The 21750-nt window shown below is 34.7% G+C and overlaps 1 protein-coding gene across 1 annotated transcript in view; it reads right to left on the bottom strand.

Annotated features, from left to right (window-relative positions):
• The window catches only part of SEMA3D (semaphorin 3D), a 124448-nt gene extending 103703 nt beyond the window's left edge, over positions 1-20745 (bottom strand). The window contains exon 1 of the mRNA XM_063100692.1: positions 20595-20745. Within this exon, the coding sequence (XP_062956762.1) occupies positions 20595-20745 (151 nt within the window). The remainder of the gene's footprint in view (positions 1-20594) is intronic.
• Between the last annotated feature and the right edge of the window lie 1005 nt (positions 20746-21750).

A 21750-nucleotide genomic window follows, 5' to 3' on the forward strand; every position in this document is an offset into this window, starting at 1 on the left:
CCGCTTTCCCACACATGGACAGCCTCCTCCATTATCGACTTCCCCCACCACAATGGTACGTTTGTTACAATCAATGAACCTACACTGACACATATTATCACCCAAAGTTCATAGTTTACATTAAGGTTCAGTCTTGGTGTTCCACATTTTAGGGGGTTGGACAAAGATATAATGACATGTACCCACCATTATGGTATCATACAGAGTAGTTTCACTGCTCTAAAAATCCTCTGTGTTCCACTTATTTATCCTTACTCCTTGTCCCCAACCCCTGGCAACCACTGATCTTTTTATTGTCTTCCTAGTTTTGTCTTCTCAGAATGTCAGAGTTAGAATTACAAAGTATGTGGTGTCCTTTTCAGATTGGCTTATTTCACTTGGTAATATACATCTAGGTTTCCTCCATGTCTTCACAGCTGACAAATTATTTTTTGAGTGCTAATATTCCATTGTCTGAATGTACCACAGTTTATTAATCCATTCACCTAGTCTAGGACATCTTGGTTGCTTCAAAGTTTTGGCAATTGTAAAGCTGTTATAAACATCTGTGTGAAGGTTTTTGTGTGGACATAAGTTTTCAGCTTCTTTGGGTAAGTACCAAGGTGCGTGATTCTGGATCAGAAATTTAGTTTGTAAGAAATGGCCAAACTGCCTTCCAAAGTATCTGTAGCATTTTTCATTCCACCAACAATGAATGACAGTTCCTGTTTCTGCATGTACCCATCGGCATTTGGTGTTGTCAGTGTTCTGTGGTGTGTAGTGGTATCTTATTTTTTAAATTTGTATTTCCCTGATAGCATTTTTTCATATGCTTGTTTGATGTTTATATATCTTCTTTGGTGAGGTGTCTGTGAAAGTCTTTGGCCAATTTTTTATTTTTTTAATTTGTGTTTTGGATTGTTTTCTTATTGCTGAGTTTTCATATTTCTTTCTATATTTTGGATAACAGTCCTTTGTCAGATATGTCTTTTGCAAACATTTTCTCTCAATGGCTTGTCTTTTCTCTTTCCTACTTTTGATTGTGTTTAGATTGATGCCTGTGTTTGAAGGATTCCACTATTCCTAATTCATATGTGCAGGAAGAAGATATAAACAAAGAAGTTGAAACCAAGCAAATGGGTTCTGAAATATACATGATCTTGAACCGGTAACGGAATCAGAATTTTAAAGCTGGTAGGAACCTTGAAAATCAATTAATGAAAAGTCATGATTTTATAAATGAAGGTGTTTAATCCCAGCAATGTGAAGCCACATGCCCTAAAGTCACAAAATCACATGGTGACAAAGCAGATAATTGAATTGGAGTTCCCAGTCTCCATTTCTCTTCAACGCTTGTCTGTATGTACAAATTATTTGTTTCATTTATAATTGTGGTATGCACAGACTCCTATAAGAAACCTAAATCATTTCAATAGATTTTACCCCATGGTTTTACAATACCATTGCATTTTCTATGATCCCAGAATACTGAATGCCAATAGGGTAAAAAATCACTCATTACTTTATTAAAGTCCATTATATGTTACTGAACTTTAAAGCCTATTCATTACTTTAAAGTAATTTATTACTTATTGATGAGAAAAATAAAAAGGAAAATGTCTCAAAAATAAGCATCAAGATACCTTTAAAAGGTATCATGGCAATTTCAACCTCTGTAAAATGGATATTTGACACAACAACTACAATTCCTTGAAGTTGATATGACAAGCAAACAGAAAGGACATTGTTGGGTGGGAGCGGGGAGAGGGAGGAGGGAGGGGGGTTTCAGTAATGGGCCACAATAATCAACCACATTGTATATCAACATAATAAAATTAAGAAAAAATAAAAATAAAATAAATAAAATAAAATGGATATTTGAGCCCCTTAAATTTAAGAGCTATGTATTCCATCTATCACCTGTGGGCTTTATTATTATTTCATATTTTTGAGCATTCCCTTCACTCTTTTTTCTACTTTACAATGGGTAAATATTATTTCCCTTAGTTTCTAAGCTAGATTTCTGTCTCAGTTATAACAAACAAAAAGGCAATACATTGAAGAAGATATGATACTATCTGAAATCTCAACTGAGTGTGGTTTCACAAAATAGAAATATTGTATTAATATTTATGAATCATGCTTTGTGTACACTGGCTGGAAATCTGTACTCTATGTTAATTTTTTTATTAAGCTAAATATAACTTTAATCATTTTTCAGATCAGAGACATAATAGTATAATATTTTTTAGCAGTTCCAAGTGCAGTAAGCCTGTTTTTGCAGGGCTAATATCCAACAAACATTTCATACAGACTGTAAAGTAGAACTAAGAAGAGAAGAATGAAACCAAGAGAATAGCTAAGACAGATATAATCTAAAGCCCTAACATTTCACACAAACCTTCCTTCAGTCAGGCAATTCTGTATCTCCCATGGGATTTCCCTTGTTTAAGAAAGATTGAAATGAGCAAAATCGAAATATGCGAGACAATTCCCAGGAGTTTATCTTGATCCAACTAAGTACTTTACTAGTTATTATTTCAAGTATTCATGAATCATAATCAATTATTTTGGACCATGCATTGCAGTGTTAATTACAAAATGTAACATTATTTAGCATAATGAGTCAGAGTGTGAGATTTAGGTCTCCACTACCAGGGTCATCTCCTAACCTCCCAACTCACTAAGAACAAGTCACTTCACCTGTCTCAGCCTCAGCTTTCTCATCTACAAAATGGGGATAATAACAGAAACTATGTAATAAGCCATATTAGTGTGAAGAATAAGTGAGTCAATAGATGATCAGCATTAGAATTGTGCCTGGTACATATTAAATAGTATGCCACTATCAGCTATTTATAGTGATAATGATATGTTTGTTAAAGTGTATACAAAACCTATAAAAAAGTAATCATAATATTTTCAACTCACATTGTTGCCATGATGATTAAAGATGAAAATTTATATGAAGTTCTTAGAACAATTTCTGGTAGATAGAAAAAGTTCAATAAATAGTATCACTTTAAATGTTATTCCTAAACTTCAGTTTGGGCCAAATAAGTTCTACTAAAAAAGCATATTATCTCATCTTCCATCAAACCAATATTATGAAGATGAGAACATCCCTATGTTTATTATGATATTTAAGTAATATTAGAAAGCTATTAATTCCACAAGTATTTATAAGCATCTAGTGCATGTTAGGTATTGAGCATGGTGTTAAAGCTGTGTGATTAGTGAGCCCTGCCTGCAAGTGGCTCACAGATCAGTGTGGAAACAGATATGTATAAAAAAGACAACACATGTGAAATAAATTCTAATAGAATTATACACAAAATGTTAACACATCTTTCAAGTAATTAATTGTGCCTCACCTTCTAAAAGGAGGTGACATTTGAGCACAGTCTCGAAGGACAGATAGAAGTTTGACAGGAAATATGTAACAGAAAGTTTATTCCATGCAGAAAGAACACTGGAATGTACAGGGGCAGATATCATCACATGCTGCACTTACACACTGCATTTTTAGTACATCTCCTACTCTGGACTGTGAGCTCCTTCAGGGCAAAGACCGTTTCTTACTTCCCTTTGAATCCTAGCACCTAGCTTGAAGCCTGAGATGAATTAAGCACTTAATAAATATTTATAGAATGGAAGAAATCTACTATGCTGGAACACAGAGAATATTTGTGGGAGATGAGAAGCAAGACTGGACATAAAGGCAGCTTCTAGATAATCAGGGCCTAGGGCGGCAGGCTGGGGAGTTTCATTATTATGTGGGAGATTGGAAACAACTAAAATGTTTTATGCGGGAGAGTAACAAAGACTATATAACTGAGTGTTAGAAAGATAAGTCTGGCTGCAGTGTTCAGCAGATGAGAATGAGGAGAGGTGGAATTGGGAAGACTACCCAGAAGTTTCTGAAACATGTTGAGTCCCTGAATTACGGCAATGCCAATGGGAGGAGGAAGATGTTTACAAACCGTGTATTTTATTTTTTGTCTCTCCTTCTACAGTGAGGAAAATAAATATAAAGTTGACATAGTCATTTGCTTTATTTTCTTTCACCATAACCAATTCTGTTGGGTTCAGTTTCAAACAAACTTGACAAGGGAAAACAGCTGCAAAAATAGTGACTAACCTGGAGTATTATCATTTCCAAATGATTTAATGTTGCCTTGTGACTATGTTAGCATCAAAATGATTAAGGCATGCTTCGCCAATCCTTTGTAGCCAAACTAAATAATTAGATTTCGGCATTACATATGAAAATTTCTCATGCTGACGCACACATTATGAAAAGACCTTGGGTCAGGGATTGGGACAGGTTCCCTCTTCCCCAAGCAGCTTATCTTTCTTGCATTTCTGCCAAACCAAGCAAAGGCATTTTGTTTCTACGGGATAATCAACCAAAACCCAAAGAAAAAGAATTGTTAATTCCAGAGCATGTATCTTAACACCTAAAGCTAATACACTCTCTGAACTTCAGGAATCAGAAATGATTACTGACTCTGCTGGGTGCAAACACATGAGAGGTGAAGGCTAATATTTGGCAATATGCTTTAGAGCTTTATTTTCTTTTCTCCTATACTGAAAATTCTCAGGCATGTGATTTTTAAAGACTGTGCACAATTTTTAAGCCTTTTAAACAGAAACTTTGTTGTTGTTTTTTTCTCCCTTGAGTGGAACAGTGAGTGTATTGCTTCTTATGTGCCATTCAGAGGAGGCCTGCTCTGTGCTAGGTTGGCCAGTTCCACCCTTCCTCGGGATGTCAGCAGCCCTTATGTCTAGGTCCTAAATGACTTCTTTATTCCATCCATCTAAACCTTTGACCTAATCCACATAATCACTCCATCTAACTGTTCTTTTTAGCAGTACATTCTCCTACTACTACCTTGTTTCCAGTTTGTGATCTCAGTCACCCAGGCCTCACATTCCCACTTTTGTTCTAGCTACACATTCCTGGAAAATCCCCAATCTTATCATTTCCAAAATTAATGAAGCAAAGTTATGATTACTCATTTATTTTACCTGTTTACATATGGAAATCATTGTGTATGATGGATTTTGACAGAAGCATGACACAGAAAAGGTGTTCTTGACCCATCATCAACAAATTGCTACCAAAATGGTTCTGAGGATCAAAGTCTCCATCAACAACATGAAATTTACATATGTTTATAATTATGTGTGCATTTTTCTGAAGAGGATGTACGTGGTTCTCATCAACATCTCTTGATATCTTACCGAAAGTTACAGGGTAAATTGTATGTTTTCCACAAATAGTCAATAGCCATATTTAAAATAATTTCTCAGTTCTAGCACAAGGAAGTGAATCACTATCCTCATAAAACTTGACTTTTGAAACCAGATACTCTGTACCTTCTGGAAAGACACTGAAAATGAGTTTGACCTATGCCTGCCTTTGTGGAACTTACAGCCTAGTGGGGAGGAAGTGCTCCTTCACAACAAAAACGAAAATATACTTGTGACAAAGGACAATAATACATAAAGTAGTATAGACTGTTACGTGTTTCTAGTTTCAAAAAGGAAAGAACTGCTTAACTGTATTCTTTCTAGCAAGTCTAGTAATGCTACCTCAGTTTTCTCATCTCTAAGTATGGGTAGAGAAACCAAATGAGCTCACTTGGTTTCATTAATCATTAACCTTATGATTAATTTTGTTAAAATTGAGGACATACCAAATAGCAAGCTGTTATCCACCTACTACTACTGATTTCTGCTCTGGTTCCTAGGTACCTCTAACCTTTGGGAAAAACAGAAATAGAGTAAATAAAAACTGGAGCTAAGGAAAGACCATATCAATAATTCCATTTGACTCACATGTTCCAATTCAGTGAGGTCCAGAATGATTAAGTGGACTTCACTTATCCGATCTGCTCTTAGTGGTAGAGTTCAGCAACAGCACATCTCCTCACGCACAACCAGATGCTCTTCCATTTGAGGGAAAGGCTAAAGACTGGGTAATCCCTGCTCCTATTTGAAATAAGCACTCTAAAAAGAATTCTTCATATCTCTCTTTCAGTGTCCCTTATACAGTTGTTCATTCAGCCTGAAGAAACATTTGACCTGATGGTCTACATTCTTCCTCTTCACCCCAGAAAGGAAGGGAGTGGTTAGTCCAATAAATTCAGGATTAAGCAACACAGACTTCCTCAGTGTTTGTTAAATGAACAAGATCCCATATCCTTGAAATTCAGCATTTATTGCCAGAGATCTTGAACTGGGTGGAGCTGTCAGTTTCTCTCACGAGAAGACTAGAAGACTACATAGCTAAAAAATGGCTTCCCACATCATTTAGAGAAGAATACTTCACTGGACTTTTTTTTTTTTTTTTTTTTTTTTAAATAAGAAAATCAAAGTTAGTAGAAGTAGAAATCCATGGGGTTAAAAAAAAAAAAAATACAGCTTTGGAGAAAGTCAAATTCCAATCTACTTTAAGGAGAATTCCTCAGCAGAGAAAGCTTACACCTAAAAATAGACCCACATCGAAACCAGTCACCTTTCCCTGCCATCTCAGGATATTCAGCACAAATTCTTGCCCCACCCACTCCTCTTCTTCCCCAGGAAATAGCAGTTATATCAGTAGAGCTATTCTGAGGTTTACTTGAATATGGTCAGATCACCAGTGTATTCTCTGCAAAGCTGTCTAAGTAAAGAAGTTTATCTATAAGTCTTTCAAACTCCTTTCTGCCCATGCCTTTCCTCTAAATTGAGCTTTTCTCCCCTGCTCTATGAATTCCCAGAGCTTTTCATGCTGACTTAGCACCCTAAGATCCCTCTGTGGAGTTCCCTCGAAGCTTCTTTCTTCCCCTAGTTTTCAGAAATGTCTTGGCTACCAAACCCTTCCCAACAAAAACGTCTGTTCTCAGTTTGGATCAAGAATTGAACAAAGGAAGAAAACTCTGTTTATTCCAAAGTGAAAATTAGTCCCTAATATTGTGGCTCACTGAGTCCCTTTGACTCTCTGTGGGCTTGTGTTTGCCTCGCCAGCTTTTGGTCCAAGGCAAGGCATAGATTCTCCCTTGGATTTAATCTGGGGAAAACTACCTCATACTAAATTGGCCCCAGCTGACTTTCAATAGGTTTTCTGAGGCTTGAGATCATGTGAAAAGATTCTGGTTATCAAGATAGCTCACCTCCACCTACACAAAACTACCAATTACTCTTTACCTGTGTATATTTAATCTCCATAGCTAACTGCTCAAACAATACAAAGCATATAAAGAAAGTATTAGTCAAACCTAAAATCCTTACAAAACTTCTTCAAAATTACAGGTGTACACTGAATTATCATTATGCTTTTCTAGGTGAAATATCCAACCTTAACTGTTTTCTTCTTGCAAATACAAGTCCAAATCAGAAAGAACAAACAAACAAACAAATCAAATTCTCATTTGCTCCTCTATAATGGAATGCTGGAGATTATTCTGCTTATTAGTTTAAACAGAACATTATCTATGTCAATAATAAATCAGATGATATCACATACGGAAACATAAATCAGAAACAAATAAAGCCTATTATATCATCGGAACTGTGTTCTTGCCAGGACAGGATGTAGAGTAGGAGTGTGGCAATTTTACACTGTCACATTTCCATCCACATCCATATTTTTAAATCACACATTTATTCTTATTTGGCTAGTTTTCAATAGTGAATACTTTATATAATTCTTCATTGTGAGATTCATAATTTATAATTCTGAGTTCTTTAAAATTCATACTTTGAGTAACAATGAGTCATTTTACATTCTCAATAGTTCTGCTATGATAATTTTTCCTGTTGACCTATTAAAAAAAGTCAGTGGTGTAAATACCTAGTACGTTTCTAGAAGAGCAATGGCATGATAGAAAAACTTCCTCAGAAAGAGCTGAGAGGATAATTCTGAGAAAGATTGATTCTACTTTGACAGTTATTTTCTCAACTCCCTTAAAGGTATTTGGAATTCCTTTCTTTTCAAATTTCAAGGAATATTTAAGATTAAGGCACCATGTCACAAATGAGTAAGGACTTGTTTCAATTAAGTATGTGCATTTAAGTCTGTCAATTAAGTATGTGAATTAAGTATATGAACTAGTGATTCTTGTTTGCCTTGTTTTATCTACTTTCAATATTTTAAATCAGAATTTATTACAGCCTTATTAATAATTTAGAGAAGTTAATGTGCTATTTGGAGACCCAATTGTGCTAATGCTTTGCAACCACAAGGATTCCTGTGTGACTGCCACATGCTGATACGTATGAGGAGTGGGGATATGGTGCATGAAACAAAACAGCCTGGTGCATTGCTTCTTAGATTTAACATGCATTTTAATCACTTGGGACACTTGTTAAAATGCAGCTTCTCATTTAGAAGTAGCAGAGCAGACCAGGGATTGTGCATTTCAAACAACCTCCCAGATTATACTGACACTACTGGTCCTTGAGCCACACTTGGAATAGAAAGTCTAAAGTATCCTGTGGTCCCATTACTCTCAGCTTACTTGTGTTAAAGAGCTTGATTCTTTTCTTCTTCCTCATTCTAGAGTTTCTGTCAAACTCTTAAATCATGACGTGTTAATATACGTAGGGTGGCCAAATTCTTTTTTTCCTTTACAATTCTAAATTGATCAAATCTTTACACCCCTGACAAATTTATTCTTTAATTGCTACAAGTGATAAATTACCTGATCAGTTTAAACAATATATAAAGTTTTCCCCTTCAGTTTTGTCATATAAAGAAGAGAGGTACATTCACTCAACATACATTAACTTGGAAAGAAGATGCAAACGTGCCAATTTTTGATAGGCTTTCATTTCAAGTATCTTTCCTCTTATTGTAGCAACAAAATTTCCACTCAAGATGCCTAACTACAGTTATATCTTTAAAGACCTTAAATTTTCTTTATATATTACTTCAATTAATTCAGAAATATATTACATTTAGGCTCTCTTGGATGTTTGTTACAACATTCATTTTGTGCTTTATAACATCTGAGGAGCTTGCCCATATGCTATTTAATTTGATCCTTAAGTAGAACCTAATTTCTGGGTGAGAAAACCTAGACTCAGAAAGAGCAAGTAATTGTTGTAATTGTGCAAAGACAGTACATGTCAGAGAAGAAGCTAAAATCCATGTAGGTCTTCTAATTCTAAGCCTCATTAAGCTATATTTTATATTTTGATATTTAGCATTACTTAGAAAATCAAAATTCTTTTTCAAAAGAGCTCTAATTACATTTCCACTGAATATACCAACAGACAAGTTCACTTCTATTGCTTTTTCCACTTCACCACTCCGTTGGGATTACTGAAGTATTTATCTTATTTTCTAGACTGTCTGGCTCACTGTGGCTTTAGTCAAATAAAAGTCTTTATAACTATCTTTCTTTGTAAGTAAAAAAGCACTTTAGTTCTAATTTATGCCTCTTTTGAATTAACAGGATTAAAGCAGCATGTTTAAAGGACTCTTACCAAATGCAAACTGTATATTACCAGTTCTTAAGAAACCAGAGAGGCATTTGTCAAATATTCTGTTAAAAAAGACCCAATGACATCCTATTTAAAACTGTTGTTAAATTTATATTTATACACATGTGCTGAAACAATCTCACTGTGAAAATTCCTGTAATAAGACCCAAGAAATTAGAGCCAAATTTTAGGTAAGTGAAGTTATAAAATAAGAAGTTGTACATAAAAACCTTTATCTCCTCAATAATTTATAGAATAGTAAACCAATTGCATATAAGATCTGTTCCAAAAGAACTTTTCCATCCTTAAAATAGATGACTGGGTTTAAACTTAGTAAAAATTGCCTTTACTTAAGCTATGCCCCTTCTAAAGTCCCTTCTGCATTTATGGAAAACCAAGGACACTACTGAAGTGTCTCAAGGCCTAGTTTTAGGAGGACATATATGACCACAGTAGACCTTAGAGATTTTTATCTACCTTAATTTCAGGAAGGCTTCTTGCATGACACTTGTATGGTGATATTATGTCATATATTGCCTTTTATTATTGTGTAACTTCCACCATTCTGTGAACCACCATAAACCAATAATGTTTAGAAAAGTGCTCCACATTTAGTATTCAGTAGATTTCAATTACTATTAATTGATAGGGTTAGATGCAGGTAAGTTGTAGCACAAACAATATTGAACTGAAAAGCAGTAGGCTGGGGTATTATTTAATCTCCCTGTAGTTTTGTTTCCAATCCCCATATATCAATCTTCTAAATGTGTATAGTATTTACAACCTGTGTCACTATATCACACCTGAACACATTATTCCTTGAAATTTTATTTTATTTTTTTGTCTATTTAACCTCTCTTTCCATCCTGACAATAGTTGCCACTGATAATGAATGAGATGTACTTTATTATGAAAAATGTCACTTTTTAAAACGTGCTCTAAAAATACTGTTTTCAGGGAAATAAAGTCTCACCAAATACTTTCTTTAATAAGAGATAACATCTCTCTTGTATCATCATTTACTTTTCTCCTAGATTACTTCAATCAGCATATAAATATGCTGTTTTTTCTCCCATTTAAAAAAAAAAGTCTCTTGATCTCATTGCCCCTCCAGCTAGTGCCTATGTCCCCATTGTAAAAAAAAAATTCCTCTTCAGAATTATCTGTAGTCCCTGTCCCCAGTTCTATGCTTTCAAGATTTTGTCTGAATTTGTCTTTGGCTCCTACATTCAGACACTGCTCTTGTCAAGTTCAATGGTGACCCATGTGTTGTTAAATTTAAAGTTAATTTTTGGTTGTCATCTCTCTTGACATATTAGCTGAATTTGATAGCACTGATCATCACCTTTCCTTTAACTTTCCTCATTTAATTTATTCTGTACTACAGCTCCTGTTTTTTCTCCCACATACCTAGGCATCACTTTTTAGTTCATTTTGCTGTTAATTCTTCCTTTCTCTGATTTCCTGACTTGAAAGTTTCCCAGAACTCAATTCTTTGAATTCTTCTTCATCTTTTACTTATCTCACAGAGTTTTGTAGATTTAAAAATTTCTATATACTAACTTCCAAATTCATATCTCCAGTTTGGCATCTCCATGAACTACAGACTTACATATTCAAATGCCTTCTTGGCCTCTCACATAGATATCTAATAGCCTTCTTGAACAAAATATTGTCACTTGATCTTTCCCCAAAACCTACTTCTTTCACCCTTCCCCACTTCAATCAATCGTAACTCCATTCCCAGACATCTCCCCTACCAAAAAAAAATATCCTGGAGTTATATTTGATTTCTCCTTCTTTCACTTCATGTTCAGTCCACCAGCAAATCCTGTTGGTTCTATCTTCATATCTTTTTCTCCTACCTCCACTGCTTCCATCTGGCTCATGGACCATCATTTCTCACCTGGATTATTATAATAGCCTCAAGCTTCACTTCCTATTTCTCTTATCTCCTCCTTTCTGTGTATTCTCAATACAAAAACCAGAATGGTCATGTTACACTGAGAGTCAGATCATGTCGGACTATCCTCATAATTCTCCAGTGGATTCCCATAACACTCAGACTAATGCCAGTGCTTTAACTACAGTCAGCCACAGAAGGCCTAATCCCTCCTGTTAACTCTCTATTTAATCCATCTTTTTCTTTCCCCCATCCCACTGTTTTTTAGCTATACTGTCTTTTTCAGCATCCTAAAGTATGCCAGATACCCTCTCACCTCAGGGCCTTTGTACTTGGTGTTCTTTCTGTCAAGAACATTCCAAATATCTGCATGACTTGTTATAGTAATTTTTTAAGCATTCCAGAAAACATGACTCTCTCAGTGAGCTCTTTCCTCACCACTGTATTTGACTACTACACCCCACCACTCTTCAGCTCTCTTTCCTGATTCATTTTTCTCCATAATACTTATCACCTTCTATCTTGCTAAATAAATTATTTATGGTTTTCTCTACCAGAATATAAACTACATGATGGCAAGGATTTTTGCCTCTTTCATTTGCTGATATATCCCCTAGTTGCCAGAACAACACTAGAAACATAGTAGGCATTCACAAACTATTGTTATTGACTGTTGATAGTTGATATCACATGCACAATAAAATTATTCCTGAAGTCTTACAGCTATGCAAACCCAACTGTAAGAGTCTCAGTTTAGTGAAAATATGTCTGGGAAACTATATAAGTCCATTCAAACATGGCACATCACCAAAATTAAACCATTAATGACTTGCTTTATAGAAAATATATTATGTGGAAATTCTATAATTGTGGAAGATTGATAATGCTTTTTTTAGTAGGTACTTAGGGAGAGGTGGTCAGAACAGGCCATCCTCTTTTACTATTGATTTGACAGCAAAAATGTCCACTTTAGATTGCATTATGTAATCTGATCTCCTGAATGATTTTATGACTCACTTTAGTCCATATTGAGGGCTACAACTGCTCAAAAGCACTATTCTTATCAAGGTCAACAATACTCTTATTAACCTAAGGGCTTGTTAGCCACAGAGACCAGTGCTGACTACTAGAAGACCACAAAGTAAAAATACTGCAAAGTACCCTCAATAAATTCACAATCCGTGGGTGGTTCCTGCCTGGGGGAAACTAACTCTACTACAAAATGCTTTGGGAATGCACAGGGGCAATTTTAATGTGCATTGTAAATCGCCAAGAGGAAGTTATATAATATTTTTCAAACTTGTTTACATAGGGAAACCTTTGGTCTGGAAACAATCATTAACATCTAGTAAGACAATATGTTTTGCCCAAAATTAATTGAATAAATGAATGAATGAATGCATAAATAAATAAATAAATTGCCAGCATTTACTGAATGCCTCCTATGCCAAAAACTGGTTTAGGTACTTTACACGGATCAGCACACCTTTACAAGAAACTTACTAGAATTAAATAGATTAATGCATGTGACTATTTTATTACAGATTTATTATGTTACAAATAAGAAAGCTGCAGCACAGAAAATAAACATCCAAATATCTCACAATTAATGACACCAGTTATTATGCAGGCAGTTTGGTTTCAGAACCTGCTCTCCCCACTGCTACATCACACTGAATCTAGAGAACACACATATTATCAGATGAGTCAAATCAAACAAATTAGACGAGTGAGTCAAATAGCTGTGAGGTCTCTACTTTAGACACATGCTTAATTTCACATCTAAGTAAATTAATTTGTAAATATAGAAAAATATATAGACTTATCTACTCATTTCTCAGAAAATTCCGACAAAACAAAGAACCACTTTATCTAATAAATTAATGTTATAAAGTAGGAAAGTAAAAATTTCAAAAAGGCTTTAAAATTTTTCTTGTCAATGAAAATAAAAGTTTTGGAGGTACAGAAAATAATTACTACTATTCGAAAGTATTGAAAGGAACATGCTACCAAAGAAGTAATGGTAAAATCTAGAATATTTTTAGTATCTTGATATTTGTGTCCCTGAATAAGTAATATTTCCCTCACGGGTACGATGACATGACAAGAGCATGGGCCTTGAACTAGACAAATGTAAGCACACAATTTGGTTCTGCCCTTTAATAGCTTCTTGCTTTTGGGCAAGTCATTCAGGCTCTGAGCCCCATGTTTCTTATCTATAAAATGGGTATGAAAACAATGGTTTTCACAGTGTTGTGAAACTTAGACATGAAAAAGCCCAAGTAGGGTACCCGGACCCAGTCACTTGCTTGCTTTATAGGCTACAGAGCACTTACCACTATTTGAAATGATATTCACTTGTTAGTTTACCTGTTCACTATCTGTTTCCCTATCTGCCTATCTGAAAAATAAATTCAAAGGGGATAGTGACTTATCCCTGACCTAGAGCAATGCCTGGTTGTCGAGTTACAGCAATAGCTATGCTAATTGTCTGGTTAGGGTTATTGTCGGAATCCTGCCTATGAAGCCAATTGTATGGCTACACCAATTGTATTGCTAAAGCAATTCATAACTAAAGCCAAAACATTTCATTACTTTACTTATACTGTTTCCATTTGTATTGTCAGGGCTAGGGTTCAGACCTTTCAAACCCATTGTACAGATTGGGTCAACAGACCCCTCACATGCCAGGCTGGGTCATAGACCTCTCACGTGCAAGTCCATGCTAGGTGATTGGGAAAGATGCCAGGAGCCATTGGCAGATGACATGAGCCCAGTCTTCAGCAGTAGCAGCAGCAGCTTACAGCATCAATAGCAGCAGGAGCAGTGGTGGTGGTGGCCTCTTGAGGCATCCCGGGGGCACTGGTAGCAACAGCCTCCAGCAGCAATAGCGGCCTCCCCATGGCCCCTCCAGGGGCATCCTGGGGGTGGGGGCACTATGTATCAGAGCCATTCGTCCTTTATACTTAAGTCTGAAAACCCGGGACACCTGGGTGCACAGGCGCAATTGCATTAGACAATAACCAAGGAACACCTAGGTGCACGTGCATAATTACCTCAAATGCTCAGCAACATTCTGAACATCTGGGGCCTTGACCATTTTCCTTCACTTTCCCTACACTGGTACATAAAGGTCCCTCAGTGCATATTTGTAGAATAGGTAAGATATATGGTAACTATTGAATGAGCTGCTTTCCTGTCTGTTGTCTTATATGTATCTCATTTTCTGGAGTTTTCCAAACAAATAACATTGCAGACACCAGTGATTCCTGGGTATAAATATCCCTAACATATATGAGGTCCTTCATGATCATTGTGGGATACAAAATATTTGTATTATCATAAGACTAAAGTAGGTCATCTCTCAAAAATTATTTTTACAGCTACAGTATAAACTGTCAAAGTCACTGTGAGAAGCCTAGCTTGTAGGGCAAAATATAGGTAATAATCATATAATACAAAATCTGGAAATATTGAACATCCTGACTTCCATGATACCTTAGTTATTATTCAGGAAACAGATTCAGTATTCATAAATATGCAAGAATTCTAAACATGAACTGAAGGGAAATCTCTTAACACAGCAGTAGAACCAAACAAGCTCCTGTGGATACAGAAGTTAAAAGCTAAGTCTTTATCAAAAAAACATTCTTTGGATAAAATGGTTATTACAATTCTGTTGACCTATAAGAAATCCCCCCAAATTATGTTGCAGCTGTTCCCAATAGCTAACTATTAATACTTACTGCCTGAATCTCTGGTCTGCGCCCGAAAAGTCATGAATCATGGAAAGCAAAGAAAACAAAGCTGATTTTGTGCCTATAAAAATTATTTTTAAGACCAAACTTAATTTTTTATTTTGGCTGATTTTTTAAAATCTCACATTCTACCAGTGTTTTAGTACCAAAACATGACCTTTCAGAATCACAGTACTGTCTAAGCAAAGGGTGGTACCAGCCGATCTTAATTTATAAGTCAGAGACCTAAGAGAATGCCAGGGGAGAGTTGCAATTCTTATCTCAGAAGTAGGAGTGTGGTAAACAAGCATTTTTCCTCATCAAAACACCAAATTAGCAGTAATTTTCATGTCGTAACTTTCTTTATTACTATTCAGGAATAGGCCACTTTTAAGAAGTGATGTGCCAGGATTTACACTTCTAAACTACCTGATCTGATGGCGGGGGTTGGAGGAGGGAGGGGAGAAGAATTAGACAAACTGTTGACATTCTTGAAAGTGGATAGGAGATATAGGCTTTATAGTACTGAACAATTAGTACTGACCCCACATTCTTTAAAGTGGTTGGAAAGACTAATGCTCCACGCTGGTAAGGATTATCAATAATTCTAGCAAAGGTGACTACTCTATTATTAGTATATAATCTAGAAATGAATGATTACAAGCAGCCACGGGGAGCTGGTAGGAGCGTGTATATGTGTGTGTGTGTGTGTTGAGGATGAGTTGGGAGGAGATTTCTAGAATCCCTATCCTGCACTCAGTTTCTTGACATGTAGATAACCTAAAATATCTGAAAAGATATAAATTCGGAGTATGAAGCATCAAAAGAGCAGAGCTTATTGCATTTAATCCAATAAACACTTATACCAGTTCTCCCGTTAAGATCAAGTTACTGAGAGGAGTGAGAATCTATAGAGAGATAAATAAAACAAGATTCATAATTTTTACAGGGTTAATGCCAAGGCCAAAAACATACATTAACACAAATAATTTTATTTTCAAATGATCAACTTCCCACATTTGAGTTAATATTTAGAAGTCAATTTTCTACAAAATTTTGATTATAAAGACAAACTATCTCAATAACAATCTACTTTTTTCCCCTATACGTTTAGCAAAGGGTACAAAATCCCACAAAAGTCAATAAATTTCTTTTGGCCATCCGGTTATCTAAAAGAATGCATGTGGTCTTCCTAACTCCATTTAATTTTGACAATTAAAAATCACATAATCAATTTTAGTCAAATATCAGTGTGAAGCTTCTGTAACTTTTTTACTCTAGTAGGTATGTGTCTCGGGGGGAAAACTACTTGTGTCTATATTCAGTGAGATAAGGTTAGAAGCCCAGGCTCTATGTAGCCAGAGGCTGCCCAGGATTTGAGAGTGAATTTTGTAACCTTGGCAGATGATGCAATCTCTCAGTACCTCAGTATCCTCATATTCAGGAAGCAGATCATCATGCCTCGCAGGGTGATGGTGAAGATGGTAAGAGATAATTCACGCATTATCCTTCCACTAATGCTTTGCTCATAATGAATCCTCAATGAATATCAATTATCTATTCTAAAGTTTATTTGCAAGTGTGATTTATTTTGCATTGTCCACACTTATCAATGCAATATTTTAGTAACATTCACTATATTACAGACCAGATAGAGTTTCTTATTTTTCTTTTTCCAATTCCTTTATTTTCAAACTGTCCATATTCTTTTTTTATTGTTTGGCTTTTAATATTTGTTTTCTGTACTTTTTAAAAAATAAATTTTGTATATAGGCAAATGGACCGGTCTTATGTGTACAATTTGATGAGTTGTGATAGATCTATACACTTGGGTGACCCACATCCCTGTCAAGATAGAGAACACTTTTAAAATTCCAGAAAGTTTCTTCTCCTGCCCCTCCCAGTCAATCCTCCCTACCACCCCATGCGCAACAGTTTTGATTTTTTTAGACCATTGATTAGTTTTGTATTCTCTAGAATTTCAGATAAATAGTAAGTGTATGTTTAATAGTATAAGTAACTGCCAAAATTTTTTTACAAATTTATTCTTACCAATAATGTTTGCAAGCTCAAATTATTCTACATAGTTATCAAAATTTGATATCTTTGACTTTTTAAAAATTTCAACTATTCCAATAGATATGTAGGAGAATATCCTTATAATATTAATTTATATTTACCTGATGGCTAAGGATGTCTGTCACTTGCATGTGCTTACTGGTCCTTTGTATATCTTCCTTTGTGAAGTGTCTGTTCAGGTATTAATCTTTATAAATTTGGTGTTTTGTTTTTCTTTTTTGATGTGTTTAAGCTATATATGTATTCTGGATTCAAGTCTTTTCTCAGATATAAGTTTTGTGACTATTTTGTACCTTGCCTATTCTTTTTCCTAATAGTGTCTTTGGTAAGCAAAGTTTTGTTTTAATTTTGCTGATATCCAGTTTAAAAAATATTTATGGTTATTGTTTTTAAAGTCCTAAAAAATGTTTGCTTACTCTGAGATTGCAAAGATATTATTTCATGTTTTAGTCTAGAAGCTTTAGAATTTTTGCTTTTACTTTTAGGCTCATGATCCATCTTAAATTGTTTTTTGTGTATATTCTAGGGTAAAGATTGAGGTTCATTTTTTCTATATGGATATCAAATTGTTTCAGTACCATTTCCTTTCCCCACTGATCAGCATAGAAGTCTTTAATAAAAATTAAAAGACTTTCTAAAAGTTAGTTGTGGCAGATTGTGTTTTACAAAGGTGTTTACAATACCTTCCATGCCACAGTTCCTTGTATATGTGATTTTGACACAACTATCACTGAGAAGTATAATCTATGTGCTCTCCTCTTGAAATCAAGTGAGGACTTACCACTTTTCAACCAGTAGAGTGCCCTGGAAGTAATGCTATGTGGCTTCTGAAGCTAGGTAAAAATAAACAAACAAACAAAAAAACAACTTCCTCCTTGTTTATTGAAATATATGAACATGAGGTTTTGAGGAAGCTCAAACTACCCATGTGCAAAGACCCCCTCAGAGAAATCTGAGACTGCATGAGGAGAGGATGCCAGACAGCCAGTGCTCCAGACCCTTACTGCTCCAACATCAGTCATCATTTGACGACTACATCAGAGAGCACAAGCCAGAACCACCCAGGTGAGTCCTTTCATGGTTTTCACAGAAAGTTAGAGTGATAATAAGATAATTGCTGTTTTTCTAAGGCACTGAGTATCATGAAGGCTTGTTACACAGCAGCAGACATCCAAATTGTATTTCGGTTTTAGGAATGGGGCACCGCCACAACAGAAAACCTAAAACATGTAGCTTTGAAGATTCTCTGTTAAACAATAGGGCTTCTAAGAATCTTAAATATATTGCCACATAGTAGTCACAAAGAGAACTCAAAGAATAGAAAGGCTTATCTCAAACAGCTTTGGAGAAATAGTTTTGGTTTAACGTAGTGCATTATAAGTTGATATATAAGAAACGTAGAAGGATTCTTTATATTAGATGGTCCCTAATTCTCTGTATTTAGGTTTACTGAACTTTGCTTTGCTATCTCTAATCTGCAATCTATGCAGTAAATTTTTAATTTCAGATATACTTTTCATCCCTAGGATTTCCATTTAGTTTTTTTTTTTTTTTACATATTTTTCACTTCTCTGCTGAAATTCCCTGTTTACACTTTTAAAACACTTTCCTTTAAAATGTTGAACAAATTTATAACAGCTTTTTAAAGTCCTTTGTCTGCTAATGTGAACATCTGCATGATCTCACGTTACATTTTCCTGTTTCTTTATAAGTCTAGTAACTTTTGATTGCATTTAACATTGTAGCTACTAAATTTTTGCAAATCTGGTTGTTGTGGGTTTTCTTACCTTAGAAATTGTTGAGTTTTTTTTTTTTCTGGCAGATATTAAATTTGCTGGCATATCATCTTGATCCTTTGGAGGCTTAATTTTAAATTTTTTTAAAGCAGGACTTGAGTATTTTTTGCTCTACAGACAGAGAAGCTCAGCTCATAAAATGTCATCTTTTCAGCATGTTGCCTGAATGCTCAAAGTGTTAAGTCAGGTATCTTCCTCCTGGCTGCTCAGAACTCCTCTATCTCTCAGCATTCTTTGAAATGCAATCTTTTCTGAACCTCCCCCTTTGGTGGTTTTTTTTTTTTTTTTTCTTTCTCTCCTCCCTGATTCCTATTGCTCAATGTCTAAAAATGGTTGTTTCATGTAGTTTGTCCAGTTGTATAATTGTTTATGATGAAAAGTATAATCCACTACTAGTTACTCTAAAGTGGTTAGAGCCTTGACTTTGTTTTTTAGTTGTATCCAATACTTTAGCATAACTGCTAATGTTTACTTGAGGCCAAAAGAATTTTCGGGGAATCATATAAAATTGAACATATTCATGATTAAGAAGTGGATGACACTCAAATGTAGCTTTCAATTATTGATTAAATAAAATATTAGTAAGTTATATTTCATAATAAGATCAATGTTCCCAGATAAAAATCTCATCCTAGATTACCAATAAATATACTTCTAATTTAAAAGACCCACACATTTAAATATATAAAAACTCAAAAAATCATATAAATTGTTCAATTCTTCAATACATGAGATATAAATTCCAAGTAAATACCAACATATAAAATGCATAATGGCTATAGTGTGCTAATTTCACTTACTCTTACATTTGACACCCAATTAGCTTTTATTATTTTATTATTTTTATTTAATAACATTAAATCATTTGGGCTGAAAAATATGATGTTAAAGATCACAGGATATTAAAATTTTCAGCATAATTTTCACCTGCCAAAGTTCAGAATAAAGGAGTTTGATTCTCCCTACATCCCTTTTATTACTTGTATTAATGAAGCCCAGAATACATTACTTTTTTTTAAAAAAAGCCTTTGGTCACAAAACTTGTGGAAAAAGTTGTATACACACAAATTCCCTTCACACACAAGATGACTAACTATAACTGATAAACTTTGCTTTTATGTTAATTTAAGCTTTTACAAAGAATTAGCTTAATTCTTAAATCGTTTTTTCATCTCAATATTCTAAGACTTTCACATTCCCTTTTTGCTATTACAAGACATGAATATGCTTATCTTAAAATGATCCTAGTGTGTTAAAATTTTTTTTGAAGATATCTTACTGTGTTTAAAACATTCCCTCTAATGAGGAATAAACTAATTAGTAGCAGTATGTGGAGTTAACATTTTCCTATTTTCAGAGACATTTGTTTTAACACAAAATCAATTACAACTTGCAGACCAAATTGATGAGCACAAATACTGGGCTGGAAGTGTACTTGAGTAGTTTCAACATCCTTTTTTCTCACAAAAATAAATACTTGGTCTTGTGTTCTATAATTTAGTAACTGATGCCCACACTATAAACATTTCACAGAAGTCAATATGCATTTCTAAATAAAATAAATACTGTAATCAATAAAGGCATTCAGAAATCTTAATAAACAATCTGAACTGTTTACATATTTACCTTTGTAGGTTAGCTTGAGTCGTGGAATATTTTGCTTAGAAGTTCCAATGACTGGAAGAAACAGCATGGTCATGCCTAGCATCATCAAAGCATGAAAAAGGTGAAAATCTTGGCTTCTGGACTTCGGTCTCTCATCTTTATTAGCGTTCATGATGAAAACAATTGCTCCCTTTCAAACACTGGTAATTTAATCTAAAACAATAAGAAAAGAACTATTAATATAGTACTTTGCAGATTTTCCTCGACTTCACTAAATTATAATTCTCTGAATGTGTATAGATTTTTAAAAACAATTTCTCCTCTCTTCTTTTGCTCTTACGAAATTATTGCAGAGTAAATGAATCAGAACTGAGTTGCAAAATTCAGGACTGGCTTTGCTCAGGTGTAGAAATGAATGCACCACCAGAAATTCAACTATGTCAATTAACATCTCTTCCACTATTAACATATTTTGTTTTATTTTGTTTTGTTTTGTTTTTGTTTTTAATGCAAATGTCTGAGACTCCAAATTTTTCCATAACTTGATAAATTGTTTGGTCAGATAAGAGCACTGGTAGGAGCCTACTTCTTAACCTCATATCATCCCCAAAAGAAAAGATCCCCAAAGAAAATAGACAAAAGCTGTCACTTTGAAGGAGTTCTTCTCTTGTTTCTGATGTAAAAGACATTTTAAAAGTCTACTTAAATTGAAGAAATTGGACAAGATCAGGTTAGGGCCACCAGTGTAGAAGTTAGGCCTAGAACAATGCAGTCTTACTATGCCACACAGGGCAGCACTGTATAGAAAAACAAAAATGTATAAGTGGGAGGAAGTAGTTATAAACTAGGTTGCCATACATATGCTGACTGGGTTGTCTTTGTTAAGACATGAAGTAAATCACCCGTATTTCAAACAAAGCCTGATAATAAAAATTACAAATATTTATTGAGTATTTATAGTACCAGATACTTTTTAAAAACTGCTTTACATAGATAAAATGATTTAATGCTGATGACAGCCATAATGGGTAGGAAATTATTTATCTCATTTTACAGATGAGGAAACTGAGGTACAGAGTTAAATAGCTTTTGCAAGGTCACAGGCAAGTAAGGGTAGATAAAATAACACTTGATCAGGACTTTAGCTAGTCTGCCTTCTTGACACTAAAGTCTTTGG

Source organism: Cynocephalus volans, chromosome 6 (genome assembly GCF_027409185.1).
Source record: "Cynocephalus volans isolate mCynVol1 chromosome 6, mCynVol1.pri, whole genome shotgun sequence".
In the NCBI taxonomy this organism is placed as follows: Eukaryota; Metazoa; Chordata; class Mammalia; order Dermoptera; family Cynocephalidae; genus Cynocephalus; species Cynocephalus volans.